Source organism: Lutra lutra, chromosome 9 (genome assembly GCF_902655055.1).
Source record: "Lutra lutra chromosome 9, mLutLut1.2, whole genome shotgun sequence".
Lineage (NCBI taxonomy): Eukaryota > Metazoa > Chordata > Mammalia > Carnivora > Mustelidae > Lutra > Lutra lutra.
Genome location: NC_062286.1, coordinates 19951018 through 19963293, shown reverse-complemented (window position 1 = coordinate 19963293; position 12276 = coordinate 19951018). Strand labels below are relative to the sequence as shown.

Here is a 12276-nt window from a genome sequence, read left to right as displayed (position 1 = left end):
CTGCATATATATTCTACTTCAGTGACAAAAAGTCTTAAATTAAAAAATAGAACTTCTAGAGTTGAAGGAGATAATACCCGAAATGAAAAAGCCTATGAATGGATTTAACAGTATATCAGAAATTACAGAAGAAAAAGTCCACTGAACTTAAAGACATAGCAATACAAACTATCCAAAATACAATGCTGAAAAATGAACAGAACCTCCAAGACTTCTGGGACAGTGGCAACCAGCCTAACAGGATTGAGAGGAGAGGAGAGGAGAAAGGAAAAGAGGGAGGAGAGAAAAAGTATTTCAGGAAATATTTTTTTTCAAATTTCCAGGTAAATTTTTACAAATTTGATAAAAACTATAAACCCATAAGTACAAGAAATTCAACAAACTATATCAGGATGAACAGAGAAAACCATACCAAGGTACATCACAGTCAAATTGCTGAAAACCAGTGATGAAGAAAAAGTATTAAAAGCATCTAGAGGGAAAAAGATGTTATATACAGTGGAAGAAAGATAAGATTTTTGAAGTGATTCCTCATTAAAAACAGGGGCACCTGGGTGGCTCAGTGGGTTAAGCCGCTGCCTTCGGCTCAGGTCATGATCACGGGGTCCTGGGATTGAGTCCCACATCGGGCTCTGCTCAGCAGGGAGCCTGCTTCCCTCTCTCTCTTTGCCTGCCTCTCTGTCTACTTGTGATCTCTCTCTGTCAAATAAATAAATAAAATCTTAAAAAAAAAAAAATGCACACAGGGTGCCTGGGTGGCTCATTCGGTTAAGTGTCTTCACTCAGGTCATGATGCCAGGGTCCTGGGATCGAGCCCCGCATTGGCCTCCATGCTCAGTGGAGAGTCTACTTCTTCCTCTGCATGCCATTCCCCCTGCTTGTCCTTGTGTGCTCTCTCTCTCAAATAAATAATAAAATCTTAAAAAAACAATGCAAGCTAGCAGAAAATTGAATGGCATTTGAAAGTAGTGAGAGAACCTGTTTTTATTCCTTCTAAAATATATAGATTTCCTAGCTTTATCGACTGAAAAATTCTAGAAGCAGTGATCATCCAGGAACAAGGAGCACCCTAGTACGCTAACTGTGACCTCTAAACACTCTTTCCTGGTAAAAGGAACCTACAGTCCTTGAAGGAATAGTTGATTCCAAGAGTGGGGCAGGACATACTCAAGATGAGACTGGGGCATCTTACTGTGCCAACCAAGGAAGCTGATGATATCTAATGGCTATATTAGATTAACACAGGAGCCTACTTACAGGAGCTCCCACTGGCCAAAGATAGGACAATTTGAGCATCAAAAAGATGATTGTAGCAATCAGATAAATGAAAATCTATGAGTTCTTAATGATACTAAAAAAGAAAACTCTTTGGTACCCATTGGAGGTTGCTAGGGCACTAATTCATTGTTCTGAAATTTGTTAAATAGTAAGAAATGCCAACCATTTGTTTTACCTTTTCTGAATTATTAATATTTCAAGATAAGCAAAGAGAGAAAACTAATAAATGCAGAAAAGATGATAAAATTGGAAACCGGGTCTTCGTAAACCCGCCCCCCCACACCCAAGAAATAATGAATCTAGTCAAAATCATCAGTAAATGCTAAATCCATTAGGTGAAAAGTTGATGGGGGACTTTATAATGGAGAGATGTAATCAATAACATCTGAATCCAGTGAGCAATATTTTTATTCCATTGTGTGTCCCCTATTTGATGTATAAGTGCACCATATTACCTACAACAGATTCTAACCCCTTCTCAAAAAATGAAATGAAAGCAAAAGCTTTAATCAGATCTCTAGCTGTAGCCACAGGGTGTAGAGAAACAACTTAAATGGCACCAAGGAAACAGTTAAATCCAGAATGTTGGGTATGCTACTAGATAACCTACTTTCTTCACAAATAAATGACATGACAGAAACAAGGAAAAGGAAGGACTGTTACATATTAAAAAACAGAAACATATCAACCAAATGCAGTGTGTGTGGACCTTGTTGGAATCTTGATTCTAAATGTAGATGGATGTTTTTTAAGATTTGAGGAAATTTTCGGAGGGATTGAGTTAAAATTTTCTTGTTAATATTTTTAGGTGTGATGATGGCACTGTGGTTGTGTAAATTAAGTATTCCCAAGTGAAATAATAAGTTGTCTGGGATTTGCTTCAGCCATCTCTTTCTAGACAAAAAGTTGAGTGAAGGAAGAATATATTCAATAAGTTGACAAAATGTTAGTTTTTGTTGAACTTTGGTGATGAGTACATGAAAAGTAGTCATTAATTTACTCTCCATTTTGTGATGTGTTAACATTCCTGGAGTAAAACATTTTTAGAAACTCTTGGGCTTAAAGACCTTCTGAATGTCTATAAAAGCCTCAGAATGTGTGCAGTGTTGTCTTACAATGAGGAATAATTCTGACAAGTTTGGTGTAAGTATCAGCTTTATGGGAGAAAATAGAATGATGCTAAAGGCAATGTCCTTATAGAAATAAAAGGGTTTAACTGGTATCATGAAGTAATCCTGAAAATTCTTTACTTGTAGACAAAAGCTATTAAAACATCAGGGGGCATTTGGTGATGTTAAATAGACCCACTCTGCCTGTTTTCCTGCCATTGGGCATTCCCCAAGAGGAGCATCCATCCCAGAGCCCAGAACCTAGATAAGATTGATGGGCAAGGCTTCCTGGCGACCCCTCCTTAGTTTCTCCTGTTCATAGGCTGAAGTGTCAGTCAGCGAAGGCTGTTTCCTAAGACACCACTTTTGTTAAAAGGATTGGTGAAATGTATTTTCTATGGTGTAACACCATATTCCATTATGCATTGTGGTTTTTTTTATTGTTTTCCTTATCATGATTTTTTTTTCTATTTTTCTTTGAAGTTTGCCCAGTTTAATCCATGTTCATTTCTCGCTCTGTGTGTGTGTGTGTTGTGCTTGCTGTCTTTGCCTCCATTGTTCCTAGGTTACAGTATAGCCAGGACATACCCAGTCACTCGGCCGATGAGCACGCGCTGATAGCCTCCTATGTGGCCCGTCTGCAGCACTGTGCACGGTCAGTGGTAGAGCAGCGGCAGCAGGCGGGCAGCCACGGGCTGGTCAGAGGGAGGGAGAGCCTTGTTACCTGGCCTTGCCAGCTGGAAAAAGCTCTGCATGGGGGGGGGTTTCTTGAGACGCTACCAGCTACCTTTGGCAGAGATGAAATAATTGCTAAAGCATTGACTTCTGAAAGAGAAGAAGCCTTGCCAAGCCCAGGCACTTACCTAAACATAGAGTCAGAAATACTGTTTTGAAGTGGAGTTCACGTCCCTGAGCTTACACTGAAAGGCCATGTAAATCTCCAGCAGCTATGCCGTCCCCAAGATGCGCATTCACAGAGCTGTTTGAGGCAACCTCTCACTGATCATTCTTGACTAAATATCGAAACCTTTCTGTTGACATTCAGAGTGTAGGGTTGATCATCCCGCAGATATCTCACTGTGTCTAAACTTTGATACCATCACGCTGTAACATCTCTGCATGTTACAACTTCATCTCTTCCCCCAAATCTATCACTGTTGATTACTTAAACCAGTGGTTTGCAACAGTGGTACTGGGTCATTGCCACCTGAGGGAGACTTTTCCCAAATGATATGTGCCTCCACATGTGATCATTAGACGTGTTATAATAACTCCGTATTCCCCTTTCTCTGAAAACTACTGGTAGTGACTCACTGTTAATGTGGGAATATGCCTGACTCCTCAGTGGGTCAGGATAGAAAAACGTTGGATAACCACAAACTACAGCAAAGTTAACCCTTTAAAAGAATTAATACCAAACTAAATGCTGTTATATTCGGGTAGACCCAAGGCTACCTATCCACTCTGGTAGGTAGGCTTACCTACCACCGGTCTGCAGGGAGAACAGCAGGGAAAATTAAAGTAATCTCTACACAGTCTCTACATAGCAGCAGATAGACTCTTATTCTTAGAGAGGAATCCTAATTTATTAACGAAGCACATAAGGGAGTCTGGAGCCTTACATTTTGATCTTAGTTTTGCCCAGACCATGCCTTGGCTTCGTGAGAAGGTGAGCTGACCTTTTTTTTATTTCCTGTGATGACAAGAATAAATAATCATGTGAAAAATACATATTTGGAAAGGACTATTTTCTGTATTATATTTCATACCATTTCCCATAGTTTAGCCAGTGTGACTAAATAGTATTAGTATTTTGGGGCATTTATTTAACTCTAAAGTCTACTTTCCTACTTCCCAAGTACATTTAACAGGCTTTTCCTCCAGGAAGGAAGGAGAGGCCTAATAACCGCATCATGTCACCCAAGAGTGTCTCTCCAGCCAACAGATGATTTCTGTGTAGTATGTCCCGGCTCCATGGGTCTCTAGGAATAAAGTTGTCTCATCCCTGGCAGGACAGCTCACTTCTCATCAGTAAGGGCAGTTGTCCAGGTGATTAAAAGTTTCCATGGTGAAAATAGAAGCAGAATGTTGGCAGAGATTGCAACCTGATATTTCAGCTCCCAAAAATTTGTGGGAGGTTTAGCTAAGGTCCTTAAGCATCCTGGCTTAGGGTTTAGGCTTCCTGAGCAGGAACTGGTGGCCGAGAGCCCGGGCAGAACGTGAGGACTGGGTGAGTACTCCATCTCTTCTTGATCTGTAGTCTAAGGAACTGAGCTTCATGCTTCCTCAAAGAAGGCAGAAATTTCCTGGCTAATTCTGAAAATGAAAGCTCAAGTGAAAAAATAAGGAACCTTTCTAATTTTCCTCTTAATTCTCATTGACCTTAAAACCTCTCATCAACATAAAGTTCTAGTTCCTGGCTGGAAAGCATAGCCAATTAAAGCAACCATGTTGTCCACACTTGGGTATATAAATGACAAGTAGAATTAACCTTCCTAGGGAGATGGAACATGGTGGAAGAAGGGGAGCCTTTTTGCACGGAGGAAAAAATGAAGTTTTAGTTATATCCCTTGCCAATACAAAGGGCAGCCGCTCTAAGTCTCATTTCTTAGGTTGCCAGTCCCTCTTTAATTTTATCCACTTGTATAAGTAAATGTTCATTTTTTTTTAAAGATAAAGGTAGTTCTCTTATTTCCAACAAACAGCTTTAAGGCACGAATATTATAGTTCAGCCTTGACCTTGGGGCCTTGACCCTAGTGTGTTAAAGCTGACTGATGGTAGCATATTCTTATCACAAGATCATCTTGTTAGAGGATGATGATACAGACTCACGTTTGCATACCTCAAATTATAAAGTATTCAGAAGTGGCGCAGGCAAAAGAAAGCACATTTTAAAAAATCCATCCTAGAGGAAAGACCAAGTAAATCTTAAAGAAGTAGCCACAATGATAGAAACAGAGAAAGGTGAAAAAAAAATCTAGGAAGAATCCAGTTGATTCTATACATGAAAAGGTCAGACACAGCTCTATCAGTTTAACTTCCTCCTTCCTGGATTCCCTCCCCCAAGTAATTATTACAAGATTTGATGGGTATTGGACTCATGTCCTTAAATTTTTTTGTATTACTCATCATGTTGCTAAATTCCATGCAGAAGTTTTTGGAAGGCCAAGAAACAAGGGCCATAGTAGAAGCAGGCCACGACACCCATCTGTGATCAGTCATCATCACCTCCGTTACCTTAAAACACCTGCCAGACTTCAACAAACAATTCTGTAGCCACAGTCCCTATTGATCGGGGAGTGCCCTGCGATGGGTGAATGAGAGTTGGTGTAACATGCTAAACCAAAGGAGTCAGTTATTTCATGATCCAATCGAAAGGTCCTTGTACCACGTATGCACAGAGCTGGCCCGCTACTCAAGAATGCTTCATCCAGGCACAGCAGCATCTGAGAGCCAACCTACGTAGGTCTTAAAGACCTTAAAGTTAGGGTGCTGGTACTCTTAGGAAAGAGTAATAGACTGAATTAATTCACTTGAAAATGGGGCTCTAATTGTGGAACAAACATGGTAAAAGACAGAAAAGAAGCATGAAAGCGAATGTTTGATACCATGGATTCGTCTCCAACTTTACTGTAGGTTGGACCTGCCCTTGCTTGAGCTCCTCAGTTTTGTTTGCCCAGTGCTAAGCATACTTTCCTTCAGCCCTCCATTTTTTGTGATGCTTTAGTTTTCTCTTGGTCTTTTTAAATTCAAGACCTATGCCTAAAAGTTATGCATTTTCCCAAAACATTTGATTAGAAATCCTCCCTCCCCTCAGACTTTGCAGATGCTCTGTCTTTTCCCAGACCTTGCATTCAAAAAGAAGTGCCCCCTTCTGATGGTGTAGGAGCAGGGGGGATGCTGCTGAAGAGAAAGGGCATGCGTGGTCTCATCATTTCTCTAAACCACCTTTCTCAGAAGACCATTAGTATCTATGACCCAGGCCTCTGTTTCTTTTGCGACCATACTTTTTTACAAACTTTCTCCCATAAGTTCTTTCTAAGAGAAAAGCAAGGATAGGGAATGTTTAATAGACACCTGTTGAATTTTTTTCTCTTTGGTAGCGTCCTGGACAGTCCCAGCCGACTAGATGAGGAACACCGACTTATAGCTCGCTACGCTGCCCGGCTGGCTGCAGAAGCAGGAAACATGGTGAGTAAATGGAACGTCCTAGTAGAGTAGCAGAAATTAGCATTATTTTAATATATAAATGGTAGGGTGATGGTATACGTGAAACTATAGGTATGTCAGAAACAGAAGGAGAGGAGTGGGTTTAGGGAAGGGAATATAGAGGCCTTTATTTTATCTACAGTATACTCTTTAAAAAATAAATCAAGAAAGTCAAAGAGCTAGAATTTGGTTCTTTAAAAAACAATAAAATTAATTACCCCTTAGAAATCCTGATCAAGACAAAAGGAAAGAAAACACAAATTATTAATATCACAAATGAAGGGCGCCTGTGTGGCTCAGTCGTTATGCATCTGCCTTTGGCTCAGGTCATGATCCCAGGGTCCTGGGATGGAGCCCCGCATCAGGCTCCCTGCTCAGCAGGAAACCTGCCTCTCTTCCACTCCCCCTGCTTGTGTTCCCTCTCTCACTGTCTCTTTTTCTGTCAAATAAATAAATAAAATCTTCTAAAAAAAAAAAATCACAAATGAAAGAAAGGGCATTGCTACAGGCCCTGCAATATTATAAGGATAATAAGGGAATATCATGAGCAACTTTTTGCTAATAAATTTGGCAACCTAGATGAAATAGGCAAATTCCTTGAAAGATACAAATCAGGGGTGCCTGGCTTGGCTCAGTCAGTAGAGCGTGTAACTCTTAATCTTGAAGTTATGGGTTCAAGCCCCATGTGGGGTGTAGAAATTACTTAAAAATAAAATCTTTAAAAAAAAAAAAAGAAAAGACAAATTAGCCAAACTGACCTAAGAATAAATAGAAAATCTAAATAGTCCTAAGTCTGTTAAGGATATTAAATTTGTAATTAAATTCCACAAAGAAAACTGTAAGCTCAGAGGAGAGTACTATCATATACCTAAGGAAGAAATAATAACAACCTGACATAAATTCTGAATAAAGGAAGAAGGAACACTTTCCAAGTCATTTTATCAGGCTACTGTAACCTGATAGAGAAACAAAAAAGGCCATTACAAGAAAACAAAATCAATAACCAAATTCTCTCATAAGCATGGATGAAAACACCTTTAACAAAATATTATTACCAAATTGAAGCCAGCAGTATGTAAAAAGGAGAGTACTCCACAATCAAGTGAGGTTTATCTTAGGAGTGCAGATTCATTTAATATATAAATCAACCAACGTATTTCACCATATTAGCAGTTTAAAAAAGAAAATTAGGGGTGCCTGGGTGGCTCGGTGGGTTAAAGCCTCTGCCTTCAGCTCAGGTCATGATCCCAGGGTCCTGGGATCAAGCCCTACATTGGGCTCTCTGCTCAGCAGGGAGCCTGCTTCCCCCTCTCTCTCTGCCTGCCTCTCTGTCTACTTGTGATCTCTGTCTGTCAAATAAATAAATAAAATCTTAAAAAAAATAAAAAAGAAAATTATAAGATCATTTCAACAGCTGCAGACAAAGTATTCGACAATACAGTGCCCATTTTTTATAACATTTTTCAATATACTAGGAGTTGAAGAAGCTTCTTCAATCTGATAAAGAACACCTACAAAAACCCTGTAACTAATATTATACTGAAAGTTTAAATTTTAGAGTATTTCTCCTACCTAATATTGAGAACAACCAAAGGTGTCCACTTTTCACTACCCCAATTCAAAATTGTACTGGACGTCTTAGCCAGTATAACATAACAAGAAGAAAAGGGCATAAATGTTGGAAAGGAAGAAGTAAAGCTGTTGTTATTTGCAGACGACATGATTATGTAAAGACAGTCCTAAGGAATCTACAAAAAATACTCCTAGAACAGATACATGACTTTATAGCAGTGTTGCAGGATAGAAAGTCAATGTAAAAAAATTGATTATATTTCCATCTACTAGCAGTGAGTAATTAGAAAATTAAACTTAGAAAAAAAACACCATTTACTATAAGATTAAAAAACATCCAATACTTATGGATAAATTGAATGAAAGATGTTAAGACTAAAAACTATAAAATATTGTTGAGAGGAATTAAAGAAAACCTAAGTAAGTGGAGAGGTATGCCATGGAATATTCAGATGCAGTATACTTAGGAGGGCACATTTTTCCAAATTAATCTATAGATTCAGTACCAGTCAAAATCCCAATAGACTTTGAAGAAATTGGCCAACTGATTTTAAAATACATTTGGAGGGGCACCTGGATGGCTCATTGGGTTAAAGCCTCTGCCTTCGGCTCAGGTCATGATCCCAGGGTCCTGGGATCAGGCCCCACATCGGGCTCTCTGCTCAGTGGGGAGCCTGCTTTTCCCTCTCTCTCTGCCTACCTCTCTGCCTACTTGTGATCTCTGTCTGTCAAATAAATGGGTAAATATATATATATATATTTGGGAACCAGAGGACTTAGAAAAACCAAGAGTCTTTAAAAAGAACAAAGTTGAAGGACTTAACCCTACTTGACATCAAGACTTACAGAAAGCCACAGTAATCAAGAAAGTGTGATATTGGCAAAAGGATAGACAAATAGGTGATCCATATAGTAAACTCATATGTATAAGGTCAAATTACTTCTTTTTGACAAGACACAAAAGAAATTGAATTGGGAAGAGAAAATCTTTTTAACAAGTGCTTCTGGAACAACTGTATATTTATATGAAATAACCTCAACCCCTTCCTCATACTTTACATAGAAACCAGTTTGAAATGTATCATAAATCTAAACATAAAAGCTGAAACCGTAAAGCTACTAAAAGAAGGCTTAGAAAAATATCTTCATATCCTTGGAGCAGGCAAGGAATTCTTAGAGAATTCACGAGCCATTAAAAACTGGTAAGTTGGATCTTATTGAAAATAAATTATTTCCTCATTAAAAGATACTACTTAAAAAATAGACAAAGCACAGCCGGAAAGAAAATATTTGCAACACAAGTCTGACAAAGGACAAACTATGTAAAGAATTCCTGCACCTCAGACTCCTGCCCAGTTTTTAAATGGTCTAAAGGCTTGGGCAGAACTTCATAGAAGATGATATACAAATGGGCAATAAGCACATAAAAAGGTGCTTGATGTCATTAATCATCAGGAAAATGTCAATTAAAACCATAGTGACCCACTAGAATGACTAAAATGAAAAAGATTGACACCACCAATTGTTGGAGACGATGTGGAGCAAATGGAATTTTCATACATCACACACCAAAAAGGTGTACAACATGAATCCATGTGTATGAAATTCTAGAATAGGTAAAATTGATTTATAGTGATGGAAATCACATCAGGGACTATTTTCTGAGAATGGGGTTAGTGAAGAGAGGTGAGGATACTTTCTGAATTGATGGAAACGTTCTACATTTTTATAGAGGTGTGTGTTACGTGAGTTGTATTTGTATGATTGGATGGCGTACTTAAGATATGAACATTACATCTCAATTAAAAGAAAAGGGAACCAAGAATGGGGATATGCAGGAGTTTGATTGCATTGAGAAATGGCTACCCAGGGATTTGCCATGGGTTTACTGAAATTTTGAAACAACTTACAATAAAATGTTCTCTTTTTTTCTTCCATTTCAGCCCTTTGCTTTCCTTGAAGAGCTGTGTGCATATTAACATCCATTTCCCCTTCCCTCCACACACACATTCATGGTATTTGTTTGGCAAATACTTATTTTGTTCCTGTGATGTGCCAGACTGGCTACTGTGATGAGCAAATGATTCCTGCCCTCATGGAACTAACAGTCTAGTGAGAGAGACAAACAGCCTAATACACTATTTAATACGCAGTTTAATACACTATTAAACATAACTGCAGGAGCGCCTGGGTGGCTCAGTCGCTTAAGCATCAGACTCTTGGTTTCAGCTCAGGTCGTGATCTCAGGGTCCTGGGATCGACCCCACATCAGGCTCCCCACTCAGCAGGAGAGTCTCTTTCTCTCTCTCCCCCTGCCCTCCTCCCACTCGTGCTCTCTCTCTCTCTCTCAAATACATAAGTAAAGTATTTTTAAAAAAACATAATTACAAACAATTAGGTACAATGGAGGAAAAATAGAAGGGGCTATGAAAATGGATAGCAGGTCCCTGACTTACATTGTATGGCCTCTGTGAGAAAGTGTTACTTGTGTTGAGATCTGAAAATGAGTAGAAGAGAATTCAGTTTCCTGGGAACTAAAAAGGACTGAAACCCATAGCAGCCCCTGGGCCACTGTTGCTGCCGCCCCTGCCCTGTGCTTAGGTTTATTATAATTGTCTTGAGGTGCCGTGGGCAAAACCTTGTACGTATGCAAAGTGGAGAGTTGGAAGTGAGGCTTTCACGTTAAGCTAGGTCCCTGGAAACATGACCCGGTGAAAGTATGATATAGAGGGCCATCCATCTGTCAGCACAAAGACAAGACAAGAAAGCTTTAGGTTCTCCTCCTCTTGGAGGGGAAGAGGTCTCCCCTGGGAATTCACAACCTCAGTCCTATCTGTACTTTCATTGGTGCATTTACATTACTTCATAGATTGAGAAACCCAAAGTAAAAATTTAATATAAAATTAATCCTACGGCACTGAGGTGAAGCAAAATAGAAATCCTCTCCTTAGGTTAACATTCTCAATTGAGGCCAAGCAGTATTCCCACAAAAAGAGTTCAACTAAACCTGAACTCCTGAGCATCTCTGTAAAATTAGACCCTCAGTGACTAGATACTAGAATCTTTGGCTATAGAACAACTATGTTTAAAATTTCTTAAACCTGAAAGAAGGAATTAAAAACATGATAAAAGAAAAGACTGTCTAAAAAGACTGGAGATAAACCAAAGAGAACATAAAAATTTTAAAAACAAAAGTTGTTGAAATTTAAAACTCAGTGGATAGGTTAAATATTAGGTCAGATGTAGCTGCACAGAGAATTAGTCTGCTGGAAAATACATGTAAGAAAGTTCCCCAAATAGGGGTGGCTGGGTGTCTCAGCCGGTTAAGCATCAGACTCTTGGTTTCAGCTCAGGTCATGATCCCAGGGTCCTGCAGTTGAGCCCCATGTTGGGCTCCCTGTTCAGTGGGGAGCCTGCTTCTCCCTCTCCCTCTATTGCTCCCCCTGTTTGTGGATGATCTCTCTTGCTTCTCTCTGTCAAATAAATAAAAATAAAATCTAAAAAAAAAAAAAGTTTCCCAAATACAACATAAAAAGGTGAAAGATTTGAAACAAGTTTTTCAGGCATAGAAGATAGAGAACCAACAGTCATCTCATTGGACTCCATCTGCCCCCCCAACCATCACCACCAAAGGAGAGTAAATTTATTTTCTACTAGGTGAGACAATATTTGAGGAATTAATGGCTGAAAAACTTCCAAAATTGATTCACGACATGAATCCTCAGATGGAAACATCACAGTGAGTCCCAAACTGGATAAATGAAAGTTCACACCTATGTGTATGCTAGTGAAACTGCAGAATACAAAGACAAGATACTCAAAAAGCAACCAGAGAGGATAGATACCTGCAAATAATTGATAATTAGATTTCTCAACACCGAGAACAATATAACAATTTTTCATAAACAAAAAAACCTTTAATTTAAAAATAAATGATGCATCCAATTATATCCAGTCCTATTAATATTTATGTTGAAACTTTAAGAATTTTCTTTATGAAAAAAGTCAAATATCGCTCATTTGTTTTCCTGGGGTGCCTAAATTCCTTTAAAAATGAAGTAATGGGGCATCTGGGTGGCTCAGTCATTAAGCATCTACCTTCGGCTC

At 39.0% G+C, this 12276-nt stretch overlaps 1 protein-coding gene across 10 annotated transcripts in view; it reads left to right on the top strand.

Moving 5' to 3' along the window:
* Nucleotides 1-12276, top strand: part of DTNB (dystrobrevin beta) — a 238112-nt gene that overhangs the window by 175102 nt on the left and 50734 nt on the right. For 8 of the 10 annotated variants that reach the window (XR_007130044.1, XM_047745316.1, XM_047745315.1 and 5 more), the window contains 2 exons: nt 2953-3042; nt 6492-6579. Coding sequence is in view for 9 of the 10 variants with exons in the window: in XM_047745316.1 (XP_047601272.1) it covers nt 2953-3042; nt 6492-6579 (178 nt within the window). In the remaining variant the exon portion in view is untranslated. The remainder of the gene's footprint in view (nt 1-2952; nt 3043-6491; nt 6580-12276) is intronic. The other 2 variants (XM_047745317.1, XM_047745318.1) reach the window with 1 other exon arrangement.